Source organism: Coregonus clupeaformis, chromosome 1 (genome assembly GCF_020615455.1).
Source record: "Coregonus clupeaformis isolate EN_2021a chromosome 1, ASM2061545v1, whole genome shotgun sequence".
Taxonomy (NCBI): Eukaryota; Metazoa; Chordata; class Actinopteri; order Salmoniformes; family Salmonidae; genus Coregonus; species Coregonus clupeaformis.
The window spans coordinates 37,685,719-37,712,219 of record NC_059192.1 but is presented as its reverse complement, the minus strand read 5'-3'; the positions used below and the strand labels follow the sequence as shown (position 1 = coordinate 37,712,219).

Below are 26,501 nucleotides of genomic sequence, written 5' to 3'. Positions count from 1 at the left end.
ACCCTGACACCGGTGAGTGTTGTAGTGTAACATGATGTACTACAGTACCCATAACCCTCTGTACAAGCTGGTTTTATTGATAATATATACATTATAATGTACACTAGTACTGTATGTATTGATAAGGAAACAGGACAACATTATGTTAGCTTTATTTCCTAAAATAAAACAGAATATTCTGTACAGAGCATTATGGGTACTGTAGTACATGTGACAGGTGTTTCCCTCAATAAGCCAATGAAGTGGGGGTGTTAGAGGGCTCCATAGTTATTGGTGATATATGACTCGCATACAGCTTTTATACTAAGTTGTATTGTTCTGTCTGCCCCCGGTAATGAAACTGGCAATGAGTGCCATTAATCTGAGAGGCATTTGACAATCCACTTCTGCTGTGTGGGCTTACTCTATACACTTCCCTTCCTGTAATGTGTAGCACAAACACTGTGTGGGAACTGTTGTTGTGATGTTGACAGTTTTACCAAAACACTGCAACTTTGGTCTACATCACCTCTGAGGACACAAAGATGTCATACCCTGCCCACATGTCATGGAAAAGTCCCTTTGTTAGAGCAGAATATAGTTTTTTGGTTATATTGTGGTTGGACATGTTAGATAGGTATGTGTAGCAATGCATGGCTACATACTTTATTTTTTTTACATTTAGCATTTTTTTGTCTTCTCTCTCTTGATTTGCCTCCCTTTGCCCAACCTCCTTCCCTCTATGCCTCTACCTGTCTTTCCCTCTCCTCCCCCCTATCCTCCAATACCTCCATCCAGGTGATGGCGGGGCGGTGGCCTACGCCCTGGACTCTGGCTCCGACCGTAGGTTCGATGTGGACGTGAGCACGGGCCTGGTGACCACTGTAGACTACCTAGACTACGAGACCAAGACCAGCTACCTGATGAATGTGTCGGCTACCGACCAGGCGCCGCCGTTCCACCGTGGCTTCTGCACGGTCTACGTGACCTTACTTAATGAGCTGGACGAGGCGGTGGCGTTCTTCTCGGCGGGCTACGAGGTGTCGCTCCTGGAGAACATCGCCACAGGAACGGAGGTGGTGCAGGTGCAGGCACGGTCGGCGGACAACCTCAACCAACTGTCATATCGCTTCGACCCGGACACGTCGCCAGCCGCCCTGGCCCTCTTCAAGATCGACAGTATCACAGTGAGTCAGTGGACAGCCTGGGGTGTAAAACCGTATTAGCATGTCTCACTCTTATTGGACAGTAGGGTTAAGGTCAATTCCATTTCAATTCAGGAAGTAAAGAGCAAATCCAATTAGGATTTTCCCTTGAAAAGCATTCTTCCTGAATGGACTGAATTGAAATGGAATTGAACTCCAACCATGTTGGATGCTGTACACTCTGCTCAGCATTGGATTATACTGTATATATTTCAAACTTAGATAAATCAGGTTGCTTGTTAATGTGTTTTACTCCTTTCTCCCTCTCTTTCGCCTTCTCCCTCCATCTATCTGTCCATCCCCAGGGCCGTATCACAGTCACGGGGCTGCTTGACAGGGAGAAGGGGGACCTCTACACCCTGACTGTAGTGGCTGACGATGGGGGACCCAAAAAAGACTCCACTGTGGTACGGCAGTCGCTTCTTTCTTTCTTTCTTTCTTTCTTTCTTTCTTTCTTTCTTTCTTTCTTTCTTTCTTTCTTTCTTTCTTTTCTTCTTGTTTTGACAGTAGTTGCTTGTCCATTTTTATTCCCGGTTGTCAGGTCTCATCTGTTTTCAATAATAACCGCTTAAAGGTCTCCCGAGTGGCGCAGTGGTCTAAGGCACTGCATCGCAGTGCTAGCTGTGCCACTAGAGATCCTGGTTCGAATCCAGGCTCTGCTGTAGCCGGCCGCAACCGGGAGACCAATGGGGCGGCGCACAATTGGCCCAGCGTCGTCCAGGGTAGGGGAGGGAATGGCATGCAGGGAGGTAGCTCAGTTGATAGAGCATGGCGTTTGCAACGCCAGGGTTGTGTGTTCGTTTCCCACGGGGGGCCAGTATGAAAATAATAATGTATGCACTAACTGTAAGTCGCTCTGGATAAGAGCGTCAGCTAAATGACGTAAATGTTAAAGATGTTTTTATCTGTTCTGTTGTAGAAATGGTCAGTTAATGTCAATCTTTATTTTCACCTTGTTACTGCTATCTCATGGGGAAATTGCAGAAGGTAAGTGTTGCTTTCCTTCTTCAGTCTGGATTACTGTTTTAATTCAACATTTTAATTCAAAGCTTAATGGAGTGTGTGTGTGTGTATGTGTATGTCACAAATGTACTTTTTACATTATTTTTCAACAGCATACCGTGTTAATCAAATTCAATTCAAAGTTTTGTAGCATCCTAGCACTCTTGTCAATGCCAATCCCTCATTGGCTTTGTTTATACATGTGACAGGTGTCAATCACCATACAGGATGAGAATGACAACAGTCCAGAGTTTGATATCACATCTGATTCATTGGTGGAGATTCCAGAGAACACACCCATCGGGAAGAGAGTGGCTATGGTGCTGGGGCGCGACAAAGATGCCGGGAATAATGGACTGGTGAGGAGAGAGAGAGGAGAGAGAGAGAGAGAGAGAGAGAGAGAGAGAGAGAGAGAGAGAGAGAGAGAGAGAGAGAGAGAGAGAGAGAGAGAGAGAGAGAGAGAGAGAGAGAGAGAGAGAGAGAGAGAGAGAGAGAGAGAGAGAGAGAGAGAGAGAGAGAGAGAGAGAGAGAGAGAGAGAGAGAGAGAGAGAGAGAGAGAGAGAGAGAGAGAGAGAGAGAGAGAGAGAGAGAGAGAGAGAGAGAGAGAGAGAGAGAGGTAGCTCTTCACCTGCTCTCCCTGCTCTCTTTTTCAACTCACTCCATCCCCTCTTTGTCTCGCTCTTTAAGGTGAAGTTCAGTCTGGTGGCAGGGAACATGCAGGATGTGTTTGAGATCCGGACAGTGAACCACACCTATGGAGAGATCTACGTCAACTTCCCTTTGGACCGAGAGTCTGTTGACCGCTACCTGCTCAAGGTTAGACACCTGGGTCATGTTCTATAATCACGTTTCCAAAGTCATAACATATTTAAAAAATCATGACAGCTGTGATGGAAACAGGAGGTTTTGGTACAATTTTATAAATGCCGACAGATCATTTGTTAGTTTGACATGTGATCTTTTTGTGTTGGTAAAATTAATTATGTGAGAAATGGTGGTGGAAACGCCTTTATGCGCAAATATTGATATAATAACCATCATATCAAAAGAAACTTGGAGTCACGCGATGATATGGTGTGTGGTCCTCCCACTACGACTTGGGAAACCATGCAGTTTATTAGGCTACAGATAAAATATGTTATGATGAACTTCACAGGGTGGTGAAATTGCACGGTGATCTTGAGGCTCCTTTCCGATATATATCGAGGGTCTTATTCTGGTGACATGATGATCGATGCTTCATTGCCATTTGACAAATACAAATATTCTTGCTCTTATCCATAATAATCTCATCATGTAGATAGCCTACCGGCACAGCCTACTCGCACTGTATCTGCGAGCTTTTGACTAGAGCACACGTGCCAAGACCAGAGTAGGCACATTTGCTATTTAACGCAACAGTTGTGACAAAACTATCGGTAGAGTTGAAAATGCGATGGAAACACATGTATTCAGTACATGAAAACTTAAGTGGAAAAAGTCAATTTTGTGGAAACACACCACTGGTGGATAAATGTGCATATTTTCTTTATGCAGATTCTAGAATATTTGCATTAAAATCTGTCGCCAATTAGATGGAAACCTAGCTATTAAGGCACACCGTAGCAAAACATTTTGCAGTGGAAAATGAAATGATAGCTTCTTATTAGACAACTTCAGATAGTCCCTTCCTGTTTGAGTCTATTTTCTTCCATTTCGTGCCTAATGAACGCTACCGCTTACTGTTACACTGCCACATTCAGGCTTCTCAGTCAGGAACCATATGAAAATTATATGTACTCAAGCTACATAGGATGGATATTAAATATTATTATACAGCATGTCAGCACATGAGCACGTTCTCATTTTAAAATGAATGTTTTGCCGGTGGGTGTGCATCCATACGTGTGTACACATAATCCCATCGCAGTGTACTGTATATCCATATGTTTATTAATACAAAAAACAATGTTTTAATTGAAATATTAGCTTTTGTCTGAAGTCGAAAAATACAGGAAATTCAAAGATAATTTGACCTATGCATTAACAATGTTTTTCAGCATACGCAGCTTAGATATCCTCTAGAGTACTGTAGCTTTATTGATCTACTGTACTTCAACAACAGATGTACTCACATTGGATGTGTTGATTAGGATTCAAACCTTCTCTTAAACAGCCTAATACATTCTCTTAGAGTAGGTTTACCCCATTAATGTACTTGGTAATGTAAACTTATTTTTTAATGTAAGACACACATGCAATCTGCAATCTGGGAATCTTGATGTAAACCCATTGGTTTTTAAAGGGGCAATCTGCAGTTCAAACAACAACAAACCCAACCAACCTGCCACTGTTTTGGTAAAAAGCTAAGGAACTAGGGGTAGAGAAATGTAACCACCTCAAATTCATCAATTCATCGAATTCATCAATTTTAACCATATTCAGAGGCTAAACAGTGTTTGTTTAAAATATACTGTATATCTTTTTTACAAACAATTGAGTAGAACAAGCATACAGTGCCTTCGGAATGTATTCAGACCCCTTGACTTTTTCCACATTTTGTTAGGTTATAGCCTTATTCTAAAATTGATAAAATTGTTTCCCCCCCCCCATCAATCTACACACAATACCCCATAATGACGAAGCAAAAACAAGTTGTTCTAAATTTTTGCTAATTTATCAAAACAAAAATCTGAAATATCACATTTACATAAGTATTCAGACCATTTACTCAGTACTTTGTTGAATCACCTTTGGCAGCAATTATAGCCTTGAGTCTTCTTGGGTATGACACTACAAGCTTGGCACACCTTTATTTGGGGAGTTTCTCCCGTTCTTCTCTGCAGATCCTCTCAAGCTCTATCAGGTTGGATGGGGAGCGTTGCTGCACAGCAATTTTCAGGTCTCTCCAGAGATGTTCGATCGGGTTCAAGTCCAAGCTCTGGCTGGGCCACTCAAGGACATTCAGAGACTTGTCCTGAAGCCACTCCTGCGTTGTCTTGGCTGTGTGCTTAGGTCTATTGTTATTTTACTGCTGCTCTTTAATTATTTGTTATTTTTCTATTTTTCTTATTTTTTTATTTTTACTTCTATTTTTTACTTAACACTTATTTTTCTTAAAACTGCATTGTTGGTTAAGGGCTTGTAAGTAATTATTTCACTGTAAGGTCTACACCTGTTGTATTCGGCGCATGTGACAAATAAAACTTATTTGATTGTCCTGTTGGAAGGTGAACCTTCGCCCCAATCTGAGTCAAGGATCTCTCTGTATTTTGCTCCGTTCATCTTTGCCTCAATCCTGACTAGTTTCCCAGTCTCTGCCGCTGAAAAACACCCCCACAGCATGATGCTGCCACCACCATGCTTCACCGTAAGGATGGTTCCAGGTTTCCTCCAGACGTGACGCTTGGCATTCAGGCCAAAGTGTTCAATCTTGGTTTCATCAGACCAGAGAATCTTGTTTCTAATGGTCTGAGAGTCTTTAGGTATTGTGACGTCACGAGAGGCTACACAGCTTTCAGCGGGATTGCTCAAGTAGTGCAAGGAGACAAGGTTCAAACAAAACAAGGATTTTATTATAGGTCTTGGGAAATTAACGAAAATATAACAAAATTCTGTTCTCTTGTGGCTCTTTAAGGGTTAACAGTTCAGGGATGTATCTTCCACATCCAAAATCATAATTCTCACTCGCTCAGATAACTTTTCCACAGCCTTACTGTAGTCCACGTTGCAGCTAGTGGCCAACCCAGCAAAAAGTCCTTCCAAATGTCTCTCACGTATTTCCACAGGTGCATATATCCAAAGGTGAGTATTTCCCAAAGGTAAGTATCTCCAAATCCTTATATTCCTCATGGAAGTGGACGTGCAGCACTCTTGTCCTCCAGAGAGCCCAGGTTGGAGACTGTGTCTCTTCCCTTCCCAAACCTTCAGCTCATCAGCTCCTCATTTGTTTCAGCTGCGTGGGAAGATTGGCCATAGAGGGTTGGAGTTCCCGACCATACCAGCAGATGGAGCCATAGCTGTCTGGGTTTGCAGCCACCTCAGGGGGATGTAACGTCCCTCCAGGACACAGCCTCTCGTGACATCACAGTATCTTTTGGCAGCGGGCTGTCATGTGCCTTTTACTGAGGAGTGGCTTCCGTCTGGTGTTCTTGTGGACCTTCAATGCTACAGAAATGTTTTTGGTACCCTTCCCCAGATCTGTGCCTCGACACAGTCCTGTCTCCGTGCTCTACGGACAATTCCTTCGACCTCATGGCTTGGTTTTTGCTCTGACATGCATTGTCAACTGTGGGACCTTATAGGACAGGTGTGTGCCTTTCCAAAACATGTCCAATCAATTTAATTTACCATAGGTGGACCCAAATCAAGTTGTAGAAACATCTCATGGATGATCAATTTCGAGTCTCATAGCAAAGGGTCTGAGTACTTAAATAAGGTATTTTTGTTGTAGGTTTTTGTCCGCTTTGTCATTATGGGGTATTGTGTGTAGATTTCTGAGGATTTTTATTCATTTAATTCATTTTTGAATAAGGCTATAACATAACAAAATGTTGAAAAAGTTAATGGGTCTGAATACTTTCCGAAGTCACTATATATTTTGGATTCTGATGGGGTACGACAATTGGACTAAGCTCATGAGGCATTTATTATATACGTTATATTCTTCAAAGAACAATGGGTATGTGTAAATAATGTAAAAGTAAATCATTTATGTAGCAATTGCAGATTGCAGTAACCTCATAAACATTGTCAGGATGTAGCAGTGTTCATTTTCCCTTCAACTGAAATCATTACAGTTCAGTATTTCTAACCACCCCCTTTAAATGCACACACTACCCAAACTAATGGACATGTGACAGCAAGGCAGAATGGCACATTCCAAACGAGCACTGGGTACATGATACTGTACATATTGACCAACATGGTATGTTCATTTGATGAATGTAGATTGGCGGAGAAAATAAGGGATCATAGCATTTGCCCCGAGGCAGATGAACACTTTGCCCAGGTCCTAAACACTGTCCACTAACCTTTTGGTGATACGGGGGGACAAACTTCTCCGCATGGGCCTTTGTTGAAGCAGGTAAGGGAGCATTCTCTCCCGAACTATGCACAGTGGACACTTGGGTTGTCTCCAGACCTCCCAGCAGTGACACAACTTCCGTGACACAACTAGGAACATTTTGCAGGTGAGTCATTTTCTCTCCAAGCCCAGGGAAAGGTCAAAGCACACCCTCTCCTCTCCAGGCTCTGGAGAGACCTAGGTCATAATCAATTCAGTGTCAGTCAATGTCGGGATGAAAACCTCACACACCCCATCATAGGGCAAACACTCCTGCAGAGCACCCCCCATAGGAACACCAGAGGAGCAAGAAGGAGACAGTTCGGCCTCTAACATGGCATCCTAACCAGGGCCCGACTGGTAAACTATTACAGGCGAAGGCGTATCACATTATTCACTTACCTACCACAGAGATGAGAATAGATTTTTCCTGCTTTTTATGGAAACTGAAAGGTGTCATACCTAACCGCCCCAGTGGCTTTCCGTAGCCCCCCTACACACACCGCGGTATATATTTTTTTGCACCAACCTGTCACTCAATAATGTATTTTTATATAGGGACACTAAACTAAGACTTAGGGGGCACAAGTTTGAACTGAGGGGGCTAAGCCTGGTACGCATCCAGATTGTTACTACCAATATTACAATCTATTTTTCGTGTAGGCTGCTGTTATTCTCCAAATAAAATAGAGATGGGTGAAAACAATTGGCCACGTTAGATACTGCCGGCGGCATTTGATAGGCTACAGCTGCGGGACGCAACTGACTTTGGGTCTGTGTTGTTGTTTATATAGAAACTGTCTCTGAGCCTGTTGGTATCAGACCTCATGATCCGATGACAAGTCCTCTGTGATGTGGATGCTGAGGTACTTAAAACTTGTGACTCTCTCTACTACAGTCCCATTGATGTGGATTGGGCATGTTCCCTCCTCTGCTTCCTGAAGTCAACAATCAACTCCATTGTTTTGCTGACGTTGAGTGAATGGTTGTTGCCACAATGCCAGTTCACTTACCTCCTCCCTATAGGCTGACTCATCGTTGTTGGTTATCCGGCCTACAACCATGATGTCGTCAGCAAACTTGGAGTTGGTGTCGTGCAAAGCCACACAGTCGTGGGTGAACAGGGAGTACAGCAGAGGACAGAGGACACCCCTGTGGGGCCCCTGTGTTAAGGGTCAGTGTGGAGGAGGTGTTGTTGCCAATACTCACAGCCTGTGGTCTGCCCGTTAGGAAGTCAAGGATCCAGTTGTAGAGGGTGGTGTCCAGACCCAGGGCTCTGAGCTTGGTGTCGAGCTTGGAGGGAACAATAGTGTTGAATGTAGAGAATGGTGCCGGAGGAGATGGCTGCCGTTTTAAGGGCTCCTAACCAATTGTGCTATTTTTGTGTGTTTTTCCGCGTTGTTTGTAACTTATTTTGTACATAATGTTTCTGCCACCATCTCTTATGACCGAAAGGAGCTTCTGGATATCAGAACAGCGATTTCTCACCTCGAACTGGACGAAGATATTTTCTTTAACGAGTCGGACGGAAATAATTTACTCCAGATACCCAGTCATTCGCATGAAGAGAAGACGCCGATACAGGGGACGCAGGTTGGGGTGCCTCGTGAGAATTTGTTGGCGAGTGGGTAACCCGCCTCTACCATCCATCCTATTGGCCAACGTGCAATCATTGGAGAATAAACTGGATGAGCTCCGTTCAAGACTATCCTACCAACAAACTGTAATATCTTATGTTTCACCGAGTCGAGGCTGAACGACGACATGGATAATATACAGTTGGCTGGTTTTTCTGTGCATCGGCAAGACAGAACAACTGCCTCCGGTAAGACAACAAGGGGTGGTCTGTGTCTATTTTGTCAATAACAGCTGGTGCGCGAAATCAAATATTAAGGAAGTCTCAAGGTTTTGCTCGCCTGAGGTAGAGTATCTCATTATAACTGTAGACTACACTATTTACCAAGAGAGTTTTCATCTATATTTTTCGTAGCTGTATATTTACCACCACAACCCGATGCTGGCACTAAGAACGCACTCAACGAGCTGTATAAAGCCATAAGCAAACAAGAAAATGCTCATCCAGAGGCGGCGCTCCTAGTGGCCGGGGACTTTAATGCAGGTTATCTTAAATCTGTTTTACCTCATTTCTACCAGTATGTTACATGTGCAACAATAGTAAAAAAAAAAACTCTAGACCGCCTTTACACCACACACTGAGACGCATACAAAGCTCTCCCTCAACCTCCATTTGGCAAATCTGACCATAATTCTATCCTCCTGATTCCTGCTTACAAGTGATAAGTTGTGTCAATTCAAATCTGGTATTGGAACAAAAAGAGGTCAATACACGTCTTCTAAAATAGACTAGTATTTTAATTAATGCAAAACACTTCAATGGTAAATATGATATTCGTATATACGGGTCCACTGAAATACCACGCAGGGCAGACAGAGAACTGGTCCATTGTTATAAGTTCTTCTTTAAATACTCTGACAGAGATAGTTCCCGCTCCCTGCTGGCCTATCAGAGTAGAGACTGAGCGTGGTTTAGACTTACTCAGCCTATCGTTGGCGCACAGGCTGGTCCCAGCCCTTGGCGCTTCACTGTTGCCAGGCATAAGTTGTTATCTGCAGCTTGTCCAGAGAGTCAGCACTTTTGCAGTACACATGTCCTTGAGTGGTCTAACAAAGAGGCAGTGTGTGTGTCTGTGAGAATCACAAGTCTGTCTCGGCCTACCCCCTAATAGTTCCTCACATTAATCACAGCTTGTTATGTTGACCAATCTATATCAGTACAGCACAAACCTATTATGTTTAATCATTAATGTATTCTTTCTAAGCTAGGCATCACATCTAGTTATAAGAAAATAGATCCCCACACAAGCAAAAACTAAAGCAGGAAGTACCAGTGACTCACTTAATACGGATGTGGTCAGATGACACAGATGCTAAGCTACAGGACTGTTTTGCTAGCACAGACTGGAATATGTTCCAGGACTCATCCGATGGCATTGAGGAGCATACCACATCAGTCACCGGCTTCATCAATAAGTGCATCGATGACGTTGTCCCCACAGTGACCGTACGTACATACCCCAACCAGAAGCCAAGGATTACAGGCAACATCACCACTGAGCTAAAGGATAGAGCTGCCACTTTCAAGGAGCGGGACTCTAACCCGGACGCTTATAAGAAATCCCGCTATGCCCTCAGACGAAGATCAAACAGGCAAAGCGTAAATACAGGACTAAGATTGAATCGTACTACACCAGCTCCGACGCTCGTCGGATGTGGCAGGGCTTGCAAACTATTACAGACTACAAAGGGAAGCCCAGCCGCGAGCTGCCCAGTGACACAAGCCTACCAGACGAGCTAAATGCACGCTTCGAGGCAAGCAACACTGAAGCATACATGAAAGCACCAGCTGTTCCGGACGACTGTGTGATCACGCTCGCCATAGCCGATGTGAGTAAGACCTTTAAACAGGTCAACATTCACAAGGCCGCAGGGCCAGACGGATCACCAGGACGTGTACTCCGAGCATGCGCTGACCAGTGTCTTCACTGACATTTTCAACCTGACCCTGGCCGAGTCAAGCAGACCACCATAGTCCCTTTGCCCAAGAACACCAAGGTAACCTGCCTAAATAACTACCAACCCGTACCACTCATGTCTGTAGCCATGAAGTGCTTTGAAAGGCTGGTCATGGCTTACATCAACACCATCATCCCAGAAACCTTAGACCCACTCCAATATGCATACCGCCCCAACAAATCCACAGATGCCGCAATCTCTATTGCACTCAACACTGCCCTTTCCCACCTGGACAAAAGGAACACCTACGTGAGAATGCTGTTCATTGACTACAGCTCAGCATTCAACACCATAGTGCCCTCAAAGCTCATCACTAAGCTAAGGACCCTGGGACTAAACATCTCCCTCTGCAACTTGATCCTGGACTTCCTGACGGGCCGCCCCCAGGTGGTAAGGGTAGGCAACAACACATCTGCCACGCTGATTCTCAACACGGGGCCCATCAGGGGTGCATGCTTAGTTCCCTCCTGTACTCCCTGTTCACCCATGACTGCGTGGCCAAGCACGACTCCAACACCATCATTAAGTTTGCCAACGACACAACGGTGGTAGGCCTGATCACCAACAACGATGAGACAACATATAGGGAGGAGGTCAGAGTCTAGTCATAGACTGTTTTCTCTGATACCACACGGCAAGCGGTACCAGAGCGCCAAGTCTAGGTCCAAAAGGCTTCTTAACAGCTTCTATCCCCAAGCCATCAAATGGCTACCCGGACTATTTGCATTGACCCCCCCTTCCCCCCAACCACCTTTTTTTACGCTGATGCTACTCACTGTTTATTATCTATTATCTATGCATAGTCACTTTACCCCTACCTACATGTACATATTACCTCAATTACCTCGACTAACCTGTACCCCCGCACATTGTCTCGGTACCAGTACCCCCTGTGTATATCCTCGTTATTGTTATTTTATTGTTGCTCTTTTATTTTTTATTTTAATTTATTTATTAAATATTTTTCTTAACTGCATTGTTGGTTAAGAGCTTGTAAGCATTTAACGGTAAGGTCTACTACACCTGTTGTCAGGGACGGCTTGTTCAATAGGGCGATATGGGCGACGCACTGCCAAACGGGAAAAGGAAGGGATTTTTTTTCTAATCAATTATAAAAAAATAAAAAAAAATAAAAAATTATACTTTTTTTTTATAAATTTATAAAAAATTATATCACGGCAACAGCAGTTATCAGTGTTCACGTCTGATCTGCCAGCCACTAAATGTCAAATCAGGCTAAAGTCGTGCTTCAAATGGCCCCGCCCGTTTTTTGGGCGATTTCAGTCAGGTTGAAAATCGCCCAGAAGTCTCTCATAGCCTGTCATGTAAAATCTATTTTTTTCACATTTCAAAGCTTTCAATACATTCTCTATGGGTGTCTGTGTGCATGCACTTACGCGCTTTCGTCATACGTGACGTAACGTTGAACGTAACTAAGACAATGGCGGCTATCAGCGTCTATGTTGCGACCTGCAGTGTGGCGTTATTTTATGTTTTTAATTTGTAGACTTAGTTTACAAACATTCTGCAAACATTCTGCTTTGGACTGATCTTCGGTTTTGGACTGATCTTGTTGATCGTGTACATACCCGCTACGAACGGACTAAATAATGAAAACGCTGCTGGCAGAGAGGTGGAGCCGGCCACCTTCACCCTGGTCAGAGCGGACCGCGATCCTGGTAAGAGAGCGACTGTACCCCGACATTGAACTGCTTTCTGTGTCATTGAACCTTACTATTGTTGATAAAACAAGTTTACTGGAGAACGGAGAAAAAGTAGAGACTTTTGGACAAGGTGGATAATTGTATAATATAAGGCAGTTTATTCAGAGGTAAAGATATCTGCAATCGCGTTCACGGACCCGTTCGTCAAACTCTTAGGGAGCTATAAATCAAGCCCCATTACTTACCATATCAGATAAGAGAAATTGCTGCAGCTACATATATTTTACATCCTGGCCCTACATAGTTCACTATTTGCATCACTTACCAAAATATTACATGTGGTCATATATGCTTGGAAAGTGGAGATGCCATAGAACGTCAAAAAAGTAAACATTGCTGGAGACACATTGCGTTTGCTAGCGAAGAGATGTGTTGTGGCAAATGAACTTGGGCTGGGAATTGCCAGGAACCTCACGATAAGATATATGCATCAGCATTGCGAGTCTCATGATTCTATACGTATTGCGATTCGATACTGTGATTTTATTGCGCACCATATGTCTGTTGCAGAGGGATCAGAAAGCCATGAGAACGAGTTTTGATCAGTCATGGAAATAAAAGTGCTGAAAACAAATTGGCTCCCAATGTGAAAAGATTGAGAACAAGCTATGAAGGAACAATAATGGTGTTTTGGTGCAGGTACAGCCAACTAGCGCTAAAATATTGCGATATTGTCAATACAGTATATCGTAAAGTATCACTATGTAACTCGATTTCTTTCACCCCAATCCCTCAAATTAACGGTAAATAACTGAATTGTTTGCCCCACATTTAGCTAAGATGATTAGCTAGCCAGCTAAAATGTTTTATTTAGTTAGCAGTCGCATCTACAATAGTTTACTGTCAATAACATGTCTCCAAAAATGACGTGGTGTCTCCAATTGTGTTGACATTTTACAATTGCAATGCGCATCCATGAGTATCCACTTTCTGTAGCTCAGCTGGTAGAGCATGGTGCTTGTAACGCCAAGGTAGTGGGTTCGATCCCCGGGACCACCCATACACAAAAATGTATGCACGCATGACTGTAAGTCGCTTTGGATAAAAGCGTCTGCTAAATGGCATTTATTATTATTATTATTATTATCTGAAGAGAGCCCCGAAACATTGTGTGCAGACATTTTATGCAATAAATGAAGTAGGTTCAATCTAGTAGTTCTGATCTTCTGATTGGTCCTGATGAGTTGGGCGAGGTCCCCTCCAGGCTACTGTCACTGTTGCATTGGCTCTGAGTCGGGTTCTCTGTCTTCAAATGTTCAGCCTAAGAGAGGGGATTTTTGTGTGTGTGTGTGTGTGTGTGTGTGTGTTTAACAGTGATGATGTGTGTGTGTGTGTGTGTTTAACAGTGATGATGTGTGTGTGTGTGTGTGTTTGTGTGTGTGTGTGTCCTCAGAGCAAGAACTCGTGAGTTGGAAGAACTGAGAGGCCTATGGCGTGGGTGTTGTCCTTGGCCACCTGCTGACAAGGCTGACAAGATAGGACCCTTTTGTCCATTGTTATTGGATAGGAACATAACTTATAACCAGCTCCTGACCTAAATAGATCTTAGCACAACATTTTACTCAACATATCATATTCCATATTCACTATAACAAATATATTTACTACGACATTAGCAAGAACCGCCACATCCTCAGCCGGCTAATCCAGTGTGTGAAGTTTTGCGGAGTGTTTGAGTTAGCTTTGCGAGGCAAAGATGAAACTGAGGGCTCCACCAACCCTGGTAAGCCAACACTTTTGAGATCAGTCAATAAATGCTTCTGGTATTGACTTATATGCTGCCCCTGTCTTCATGTTGTTGCTGGACATATCTTTTTTTAAATGTGTGTAGGTCACCTAAATCATCAGAAAAATTGCCCCTCCTGAGAATTTTTTCAGGAGCCGCCACTGCCTGTTGTATTTGGCGCATGTGACAAATACAATTTGATTTGATTTGAATGCTCAACCGTAGTCAATGAACAGCATTCTTACATACAGTGGGGAGAACAAGTATTTGATACACTGCCGATTTTGCAGGTTTTCCTACTTACAAAGCATGTAGAGGTCTGTAATTTTTATCATAGGTACACTTCAACTGTGAGAGACGGAATCTAAAACAAAAATCCAGAAAATCACATTGTATGATTTTTAAGTAATTAATTTGCATTTTATTGCATGACATAAGTATTTGATACATCAGAAAAGCAGAACTAAATATTTGGTACAGAAACCTTTGTTTGCAATTACAGAGATCATACGTTTTCTGTAGGTCTTGACCAGGTTTGCACACACTGCAGCAGGGATTTTGGCCCACTCCTCCATACAGACCTTCTCCAGATCCTTCAGGTTTCTGGGCTGTCGCTGGGCAATACAGATTTTCAGCTCCCTCCAAAGATTTTCTATTGGGTTCAGGTCTGGAGACTGGCTAGGCAACTCCAGGACCTTGAGATGCTTCTTACGGAGCCACTCCTTAGTTGCCCTGGCTGTGTGTTTCGGGTCGTTGTCATGCTGGAAGACCCAGCCATGACCCATCTTCAATGCTCTTACTGAGGGAAGGAGGTTGTTGGCCAAGATCTCGCGATACATGGCCCCATCCATCCTCCCCTCAATACGGTGCAGTCGCCCTGTCCCCTTTGCAGAAAAGCATCCCCAAAGAATGATGTTTCCACCTCCATGCTTCACGGTTGGGATGGTGTTCTTGGGGTTGTACTCATCCTTCTTCTTCCTCCAAACACGGCGAGTGGAGTTTAGACCAAAAAGCTCTATTTTTGTCTCATCAGACCACATGACCTTCTCCCATTCCTCCTCTGGATCATCCAGATGGTCATTGGCAAACTTCAGACGGGCCTGGACATGCGCTGGCTTGAGCAGGGGGACCTTGCGTGCGCTGCAGGATTTTAATCAATGGCGGCGTAGTGTGTTACTAATGGTTTTCTTTGAGACTGTGGTCCCAGCTCTCTTCAGGTCATTGACCAGGTCCTGCCGTGTAGTTCTGGGCTGATCCCTCACCTTCCTCATGATCATTGATGCCCCACGAGGTGAGATCTTGCATGGAGCCCCAGACCGAGGATGATTGACCGTCATCTTGAACTTCTTCCATTTTCTTTTCATTTTCTAATAATTGCGCCAACAGTTGTTGCCTTCTCACCAAGCTGCTTGCCTATTGTCCTGTAGCCCATCCCAGCCTTGTGCATGTCTACAATTTTATCCCTGATGTCCTTACACAGCTCTCTGGTCTTGGCCATTGTGGAGAGGTTGGAGTCTGTTTGATTGAGTGTGTGGACAGGTGTCTTTTATACAGGTAACGAGTTCAAACAGGTGCAGTTAATACAGGTAATGAGTGGAGAACAGTAGGGCTTCTTAAAGAAAAACTTACAGGTCTGTGAGAGCCGGAATTCTTACTGGTTGGTAGGTGATCAAATACTTATGTCATGCAATAAAATGCAAATTAATTACTTAAAAATCATACAATGTGATTTTCTGGATTTTTGTTTTAGATTCCGTCTCTCACAGTTGAAGTGTACCTATGATACAAATTACAGACCTCTACATGCTTTGTAAGTAGGAAAACCTGCAACATCGGCAGTGTATCAAATACTTGTTCTCCCCACTGTAGGTGTTCCTCTTGTCCAGATGTGTTATGGCTGTGTGAATAGCAATTGAAATGGCATCTTCCATGGATCTGTTGGAGTGGTAGGGAAATTGGATTGGGTCCAGTGTGGCCCGCTTGCTGGCCTTGATGTGAGCCATGACCAGCCTATCATGATGACGAGGTGAGCGCGACTGGGCAATAGTCATTTGGGCATGTCACCTTGTTTTTCTTGGACACTGGGACGATGGTGGTGTCCTTAAAGCAGGTGGGGACTACAGCCTGGGACAGGGACAGGTTGTCAGCACACACTGGTCAGCACACACTCTGAGGATGCGGCCAGCGATGCCATCTGGGCCGGCGGCTTTGTGAGTATTCACTCTTTTGAGAGTTTTCCTCACATCAGCCTCGGAGAGCGAAAGCACCTGGTCATCCGGAGCAGAGAGAGTCAATCTGTCTGGCTCGAAGCAAGCATTGAATGTGTTAAGCTCATCTGAGAGGGAGGCTTCGGTGGGCACCGCATATCTGGATTTTCCTTTGTAGTCTATGATAGTCTGTAGTCCTTGCCACATTTGACGCGAGTCTGAATTGTCGAACATCAATTCAAGTTTGAGTATGTATTGTATTTTTGCATCCCTAACAGATTTGCGGAGCTCGTACCTGCTTGCCTTGTACGCGTCGCACGCCACCGAGTCATCGGGGTTCTAGGGTTTTTGGTTGGGGTATGTCCAGATTGTTATTGAGGGTACAATGTCACCAACACATTTCCTAATGAAGCCTGTGACTGACAATGTATATTCCTCAATGTTGCTGGATGAGTCCTGGGTGGATACATTTTTTACATATTCCAATCAATATTCCTAAACAATCATACAGCATTGAGTCTGCCTCCTCTGTCCAGCGCCTCACTATTCTCTGTGTTGGTGAGTTGCTGCTTGTAGGCAGGGAGTAGGAACAAAGAGCTGTGATCTGATTGGCCGAAGTGGGGGCGGGGAATGGCTTTGTGTATTCATCTCGTGGAGAAGGATACATGTTGGTGATTATTTGGGAAAATGTGTTTTAGACGGGCTTGGTTAAAGTCAACCGCTACAATAAAGATTGCTTCCGGGTGAGAGGATTCTTGCTGGCTAATGATCTTGTACAGTTTCTTGAGTGCCGCCTTGGTGTTTGCTTGTGGCGGTATGTACACAGCTGTGATAATAACACACGTGAATTCCATCGGCATATAGTAGGGTTAGCATTTTAGCATCAGAAACTCCAGGTCGGGTGAACAGGAGCTGCCAATGTTTTCATCTTCGGTACACTAGGAATTGTTTATGAGGAAACCTACACCTCCCCCTGACTCTTACCAGAAGCCACCGTTCGATCTATTCGGAATATGGGGAAGCCGTCTGGTTGAATAGCAGAGTCAAATGTATTGTCAATAAGCCACGGTCATGACTGGCCCTCATGGGTTGAGGATCAAACATGCCGGCTCGGTAAAGGTTTGAACACCCCATTTCCTGGGGGCCAGTTTTATGACAGGTCGTAAATACAGTGCAGACTTTCTCTTCCTTGCCATGAAGTATTGGGAGAAAATACCCCTTTGTTAACAAAGGAAGTCTTCCCGCCAAGACTCCAACATCCAAAAGTAGATAATTAAACAATATTCCTACTTAAAATAATGTGGGAAATGGTTGGTGGGGACTTAAAGAACAATCATGTCAAATTCGTTACAATGTTGTGATGTCATTAAAGACTGCGGAACAACATAACTGTATCTTTGGGGGGGGTACACTTCCCAGTTATGAGGTTAGAATCTAATTGTTGTTTAAAACGAATTATTAAGTATAATAATACTTTTGTGAAGATAACAATGTGATTTTAGCATTCTAGATGAGATTATTGTTTTCCATATTGATTTTTTCTCAGTCAGTGGCCATGCCCAGATGAGCACAAACATGAATGAATGCTCCTTTTACCCTGAGTGCATAAAAAGCCTTGTGATGAAATTCACCTCAGACCAGCTGACGTGAAGCGTGAGCTAAACGTTGCAAATGGTTGAATTTCTACCAGACCAGAAAGCCCACAGCTTAAAATGGTTGACACTCTACAAGACCAGTAGATGTGAAGCGTGAGCTGAACATTACAAAATGGTTTAAAACTACAACTCCATACCAAAGGAAGACCAGCAGACGTGAGACGTTAGTCCACACATTTGAAATGGAGAAACTCTGAAACTCTCAACCTCTACACGAGGTGAAGAAGAAGACAATGCACTAGACCTTATCATTTCAGTCTGCAGCTGGCATGTATAGTCGTCTAGAGAACTTTCACTAAAGACACGAGAGGAGAGGACAACCGCTGGTACATCTGAAGTTTCCATTCTAACCACAACTATGACCAGAAACTCTACCAAGGACATAGTGATCTCTGGTGGACAAACCAGAGTCCTACATCATCAACTCAACTATCGAGGACAGCTACACGTAAATACATGTTGCATTTCTAATCCAAATTAGTGTTATTAGGGTGCATAAGTATTATGATTACTGTGAGCGTAGTCTCCAAAGTAACCACGATAGTTTGAATCTCTCTCTCCCTTCCACTCTGACCCTCCTTCTACCCATGCATTCATGCTATTGTTAGTCCAGTCCACTAGGGACCTGTTTTCATTTTATTACGTTAGTAACCTGTGTGTGTTTGTATTGCGTTATTATTTAGTTAGTTAGTAAATAAATAATTAAGCCAATTTGATTAATCAATAAGGTTAGGGTTCTTGCAGGTTCAAGGATTATGCGATGTTCAGAATGAGACTGATAAGAGGTAAGTATTTAATAAGTGACTGGTATATATGATCGGTATATATAACATATATATCTTCTAAGAGTTTAATTCGGGAGATGGTAACTCGTTAAACAACTTATTCTGTGGGGTCCCAAATTCCTAATGAGTTAATTGTTACATTATTAATTTAATTGAGTGACAATTAAACATAGTTACGTGATTCAATAAATAACAGTCATACATTAAAGTAAGTCACGTCACGACACCACGTCTCAGTAAAAACAAAGACACAGCATTCCCTGATGTCCCTGCCTTGCTCTGAGTTCAAAGTTTATTTTCCAGCGATTGGACATTAGCCATTAGAACAAATCCGCTGGACGGGCATTTCATTTCCATAAGGGTGGCTGTTTTTTTCACGCGCCTGCGCATTGTTGTGGAACAGTTTCATTTCAATAATAATGTTTGTTTCTCAAATCATTGTCACATGGTTAATCATAAAATCAGAATAAATATTATAAAAATCGAAACGTTAAAATTCAACTAATGCGAGAGCACCAGCCTCTGCCCTATGATATTACATGATCCATTGGCGGCTAAAGAAATGAGTGCATGGAACTCAGAGATAGCCTATAGGCCAATGCAGCAGTAGGCCTATAACTTCCATCGTCAACTAAGTAAAATACATAGACCTAAAGCCAGGGGTGAAAGTAGATTTAATTTCTTCCTGGTACGGGAACTTGCAACATTGTATTAACTAGCCTACTCTGGGCCCTCAGAGTTTCCCTCGCCAGTGAGCTCGGGACAGACAGCTGTTTTTGCGCAAGGGAAAAAGATTCAGGTATTTTATGACGTTTTCATTGGATATATGGGATCATCAGATCATGATATTTTGCTATTTTACACCGAGGCTTGGTGATTTTCGAAGTCCAACAGAGTGTTGGAAAGATTTTTCAAATACTGCGAGGAGCTATTATCATTCACAATGTATATTAAAAATAAAAACTTCATTGACTTACAGCATGAGGTGAAGAAAAAAATACTGAGAAGCTCAGTTTATTTAGTAAGAGGACGTGGTGCGTTAAGACAGTCAGAACACAACTGTGAAGTGTTTTCACAAATATTAGCGTCTTTTCTCATATTAAGGAACTTTAACTGGGAAATCACCTCACTATACAGCCTATTGTGCGTATTGACAATTATATTGCCATGCTGCTAATTTCACAGTGGTTTCAGAGTCCCGCAATAAGAACTATGAAGAGCTATGACTGTTTAATGCACACAATAGGCTGAAAAGTGAGGTGATATCCCATAGTCAAAGTCCCTCAATAAGACCTACGACGCTAATATTTGTGTAAACTATTCAGAATTGTAATCTGTTGGTGTTACTGAGTAAGCTGATATCCCATTTCATGGACCCAAGATCCATAGGTAAGGCTGTATATTGCAATATGAATGTCAATACACACAATAGGCTGTATAGTGAAGCGTTTTGCCACAGTTAAAGTTTCCTAATATGAGCTAGGACACTCATATTTGTTTAAACTCTTAATTATTGTAATCTGTGGATGTCACTGAGTAGGCTGATACTCCATTTCATGGACCCAAGATCCCATAGGTAAGACTGAACATTGCAATATGAATATTTAATACATAGTAGGTTGACTGGAGAGCTTAATGTGGCTCATTTCACAGTGGTTTCAGAGTCCCGCAATAAGAGCTATGACGCTAATATTTGTTTAAACTCTTCAGAATTGTAAATCGGTTGGTGTCACTGAGTAGGTTGATACCGCATTTCATGGACACAAGATTCATGGACACCTTTCACAGCATCACAAGGCTGCATTGAGACAATGACTTATCAATGACCCAAGTCCAGCTCTTTTAATCCCTACCATTGTGTCACTGAGTTGTCATAATGATTCAGCAAATTATCCTAGGGGCGTTGGAAGACACAATATAAATAACCTAATTTATGTCCCTCTTACTGCCCGGAATACCTCTGCTGATCCTACAGCTATTGTGTGCAGTAATCATATGCCTATGAACTAGAGTAATACTGTTAGCACTGAGGTGGTGTGCCCTAGTAGGAAGTCCACTGAATCAGATGTCTCATTCATCACAAAACCCACTGATATTGCCAACTACTTTAATGATTTATTCATTGGCAAGATTAGCAAACTTGCCAGCAACAAAAGCTGACACTACACATCCAAGTATATCTGACCAAATTATGAAAGACAAGCATTGTAATTTTGAATTCCTTAAAGTAAGTGTGGAAGAGGTGAAAAAAGTATTATTGTCGATCAACAATGACAAGCCACCGGGGTCTGACAACTTGGATGGAAAATTATTGAGGATAATAGTGGATGATATTGCAACTCCAATTTGCCATATCTTCAATTTAAGCCTACAAGAAAGTGTGTGCCCTCAGGCCTGGAGGGAAGCAACAGTTATTCCCCTACCAAAAAGTAGTAAAGCCCCCTTAACTGGCTCAAATAGCTGACCAATCAGCCTGTTACCAACCCTTAGTAAACTTTTGGAAAAAAATGGTGTTTGACCAGGTAAAATACTATTTTACAGTGAAAAAATTGACAACAGACTTTCAGCACGCTTATAGGGAAGGACATTCAACAAGCACAGCACTTACACAAATGACTGATGATTGGCTGAGAGAAGTTGTATTTGGGACAAATAATTTACTAAACCCTAAACCTCAACTAAATCTTGTAATGAATAATATGGAATTTGAGCAAGTTGATGAGACTAAATTGCTTGGAGTAACCCTGGATTGTAAACTGTCATGGTCAAAACATATTGATACAACAGTAGCTAGGATGGGGAGAAGTATGTCTGCAATAAAGCGCTGCTCTGCCTTCTTAACAGTACTTTCAACAAGGCAGGTCCTACAGGCCCTAGTTTTGTCGCACCATGACTACTGTTCAGTCGTGTGGTCAGGTGCCACAAAATTGCAATTGGCTCAGAACAGGGCAGCACAGCTGGCCCTTGGATGTACACAGAGAGCTAACATGAATAATATGCATGTCAATCTCTCCTGGCTCAAAGTGGAGGAGAGATTGACTTCATCACTACTTGTATTTGTGAGAGGTATTGACATGTTGAATGCACCGGACACCCATGCATACCCCACAAGACATGCCACCAGAGGTCTCTTCACAGTCCCAAAGTCAAGAACAGACTATGGGAGTACTACATAGAGCCATGACTACATGGAACTCTATTCCACATCAAGTAACTCATGCCAGCAGTAAAATTAGATTTAAAAAACAGATACAAATACACCTTATGGAACAGCAGGGACTGTGAAGCAACACAAACATAGGCACAGACACATGCATACAAACACACGATAACATACGCACTATACACACGTACACATGGATTTTTTGTTATAGATATGTGGTAGTAGAGTAGTGGCCTGAGGGCACACACGTAATATGTTGTGAAATCTGTTATGAATGTTTTTTTAAATGTATAACTGCCTTTATTTTGCTGGACCCTAGGAAGAGTAGCTGCTGCCTTGGCAGCAGCTAATAGTGATCCATAGTATATACAAATACAAATACAAATAGGTAAGGCTGTACAGTGCATATACACTGAACAAAGATTTTTACGCAACATACAACAACATCAAAGATTTTAATGAGTTACAGTTCATATAAGGAAATCAGTCAATTGAAATACATTAATTAGGCCCAAATCTGTGGATTTCACATGACTGAGAATACAGATATGCATCTTTTGGTCCCCCCTCCTTTCCAAAAAAAATAAATAATTGGGGCGTGGATCAGAAAAGCAGTCAGTATCTGGTGTGACCACCATTTGCCTCATGCAGTGTGATACATCTCCTTTGTATAGAGTTGATCAGGCTGTTGATTGTGGCCTGTGGAATGTTGTCCCACTCTTCTTCAATGGCTGTACGAAGTTTCTGGATATTTGCGGGAATTGGAACACACTGTCGTAGACGTCGATCCAGAGCATTCCAGACATGCTCAATGGGTGACATGTCTGGTGAGTATGTAGGCCATGGAAGAACTGGGACATTTTCAGCTTCCAGGAATTGTGTACAGATCCTTGCGACATGGGGCCATGCATTATCATGCTGAACAGTGGCGATGTTTAGTCCCAGGGTCCTTAGCTTAGTGATGAGCTTTGAGGGCACTGTGGTGTTGAACGCTGAGCTGTAGTCAATGAATAGCATTCTCACATAGGTGTTCCTTTTGTCCAGGTGGGAAAGGGCAGTGTGGAGTGCAATAAAGCTTGCATCGTCTGTGGATCTGTTGGGGCGGTATGCAAATTTGAGTGGGTCTAGGATTTCTGGGATGATGGTGTTGTGAGCCATGACCAGCCTTTCAAAGCTTGGGCACAGGGACTATGGTGGTCTGCTTGAAACATGTTGGTATTACAGACTCAGTCAGGGACATGTTAAAAATATCAGTGAAGACACTTGCAAGTTGGTCAGTGCATCCTCGGAGTACACGTCCTGGTGATCCGTCTGGCTCTGCAGCTTTTTGAATGTTGACCTGTTTAAAGGTCTTACTCTCATCGGGTATGGAGAGCTTGATCACACAGTCATCCGGAACAGCTGATGCTCTCATGCATGCTTCAGTATTGCTTGCCTCGAAGCGAGCATAGAAGTAATTTAGCTCGTCTGGTAGGCTCGTGTCCCTGGGCAGCTTGCGGCTGTGCTTCCCATTGTAGTCTGTAATAGTTTGCAAGGCCGAGCATAGGAGCTGGTGTAGTACGATTCAATCTTAGTCCTGTATTGACGCTTTGCCTGTTTGATCGTTCGTCGGAGGGCTTAGCGGGATTTCTTATAAGCGTCCGGGTTAGAGTCCCGCTCCTTGAAAGTGGAAGCTCTACCCTTTAGCTCCTTGAGTCCCGCTCCTTGAAAGTGGAAGCTCTACCCTTAGCATCTGCGTCATCTGACCACTTTTTTATTGACAGAGTCACTGGTGCTTCCTGCTTTAGTTTTTGCTTGTAAGCAGGAATCAGGAGGATAGAGTTATGGTCAGATTTGCCAAATGGAGGGCGAGGGAGAGCTTTGTACGCGTCTCTGTGTGTGGAGTAAAGGTGGTGTAGAGTTTTTTTTCTCCCTCTGGTTGCACAGTTATCATGTTGGTAGAAATTAGGTCAAACTGATTTAAGTTTCCCTGCATTAAAGTCCCCGGCCACTAGGAGCGCCGCCTCTGGATGAGCGTTTTCCTGTTTGCTTATGGCCTTATACAGCTCATTGAGTGCGGTCATAGTGCCAGCATCGGTTTGTGGTGGTATATAGACTGCTACGAAAACATTTGATAACATTTGGTAAATAGTGTGGTCTATAGCTTATCATGAGATACTCTACCTCAGGCGAGCAAAACCTTGAGACTTCTTTAATTTTAGATTTTGTGCTCCAGCGGTTGTTTACAAATATACACAGACTGCCACCCCTTGTCTTACCGAAGGCATCTGTTCTATCTTGCCGATGCAGCGTATATCCCGCCAGCTGTATGTTATCCATGTCGTCATTCAGCCACGACTCGGTGAAACATAAGATATTACAGTTGTTAGGATATCCTTGATCGTAGTTAGTCTATTTTGTTATCCAGTGATAACAAAATAGATCAATGTTACATTGATTTGGGCCTTGTCGGGTGTCTGAAGAAAATCCTTCGCGTCAGACTCGTAAAAAAAAAATCTTTGTCCAGTGCGAGGTGAGTAATCGCTGTCCTGATATCCAGAAGCTCTTTTCGGTCATAAGAGACGGTGGCAGAAACATTATGTACAAAATATGTTACAAATAACGCCAAAAAACACACACAATAGCACAACTGGTTAGGAGCCCGTAAAACGGCAGCCATCTCCTCCGGTGCCATTGTAAATCCGCCATTGTCATAATTACTGTGTGAGTCTATGGAAGGGGGTGAGAACCATCAGCCTCCTAAGTTTTGTATTGAAGTCAATGTACCCAGAGGAGGACGGAAGCTAACTGTCCTCCGGCTACACCATGGTGCTACCCTACAGAGTGCTGTTGAGGCTACTGTAGACTTTCTTTGCAAAATAGTGTGTTGTAATCAATTATTTAGTGACGTGATTATATTTAGTGTAGTTTTATCTAAACAGGATAACTTTTTTAAATGCTTTATCATTTTAATTTTCATGAAATTCTCTGAGGAGGATGGTCCTCCCCTTTCTCCTCTGAGGAGCCTCCACTGATGCTGAAACATGAGGTGATGGCGGTGGATGAATGGCACGACAATGGGCCTCAGGATCTCGTCACAGTATATCTGTGCATTCAAATTGCCATCGATAAAATGCAGTTGTGTTAGTTGTCCGTAGCTTATCCCTGCCCATACCATAACCCCACCACCACCATGGGGCACTCTGTTCACAACGTTTGCATCAGCAAACAGCTCGCCCACATGATGCCATACACGCTGTCTATCATCTGCCTGGTACAGTTGAAACCAGGATTCAGCCGTGAAGAGCTCACTTCTCCAGCGTGCCAGTGCCCATCTTAGGTGAGAATTAGCCCACTGAAGTAGGTTACGACGCCGAAATGCAGTCAGGCAAGACCCTGATGAGGTAGACGAGCACGCAGATGAGCTTTCCTGAGATGGTTTCTGACAGTTTGTGCCGAAATTCTTCGGTTGTGCAAACCCAGTTTCATCAGCTGTCCGGGTGGCTGGTCTCAGATGATCCCGCAGGTAAAGAAGCCGGATGAAGAAGCCGGATGTGGAGGTCCTGGGCTGGCGTGGTTACACACGGTCTGCAGTTGTGAGGGCGGCTGAACGTACTGCAAAAATTTCTAAAATGACGTTGGAGGTGGTTTATGGTAGAGAAATTAACATTAAATTATCTGGCAGCAGCTCTGGTGGACATTCCTGCAGTCAGCATGCCAATTGCACGCTCCCTCAAAACTTGAGACATCTGTGGCATTGTGTTGTGTGACAAAATTGCACATTTTAGAGTGGCCTTGTATTGTCCCCAGCACAAGTTGCACCTGTGTAATGATCATGCTGTTTAATCAGCTTCTTGATATGCCACACCTGTCAAGTGGATGGATTATCTTGGCAAATGAGAAATGCTCACTAACAGGAATGTAAACAAACTTGTGCACACTATTTGAGAGAAATAAGCTTTTTGTGAGTATGGAACATTTCTGGGCTATTTTATTTCAGCTCCATAAACATGGGACAAACACTTTATATGTTGCGTTTATTTTTTTGTTCAGTGTATCCACAGAGTGATTTCAACTGATTTCTTATTTTTTTGTGCCAAATTAACTATGTATTGTATTTTGTTTAATTTATATAACAACAGTCCGACCTTGTTTAGCATTATCTAGTCCAAATATGGCATGATTCCAATGTTTTTATCCGTTTGCATCACTTTCAATTGGGGACTTTTATTTTGAAGGTGAACTGCACATTCCACTATTGTGGCTAATCCTTATTGTGGCTCGCTTCACATAGGTGTGAATGCCGAAGTCAGTTGCTTCCCTGGTTTTAATGGGCTAGTTCATTTTGCTAGGCCCGTCGCCCCGGTTAGGCGGAGTTTGTACATTTTAGACAATTCCATTGGTCCTCAAATGACATTTCCATACAACCGGGGCACCG

At 43.1% G+C, this 26,501-nt stretch overlaps 1 protein-coding gene across 1 annotated transcript in view; it reads left to right on the top strand.

Moving 5' to 3' along the window:
- Nucleotides 1-2,239: 2,239 nt before the first annotated feature.
- LOC121568021 (cadherin-23-like) overlaps nt 2,240-26,501 on the top strand; it is a 188,291-nt gene continuing 164,029 nt past the window's right edge. Inside the window, exons 1-2 of the mRNA XM_045221067.1 lie at nt 2,240-2,545; nt 2,874-3,002. Coding sequence (XP_045077002.1) covers nt 2,504-2,545; nt 2,874-3,002 — 171 coding nt within the window. The 5' untranslated portion in view covers nt 2,240-2,503. The remainder of the gene's footprint in view (nt 2,546-2,873; nt 3,003-26,501) is intronic.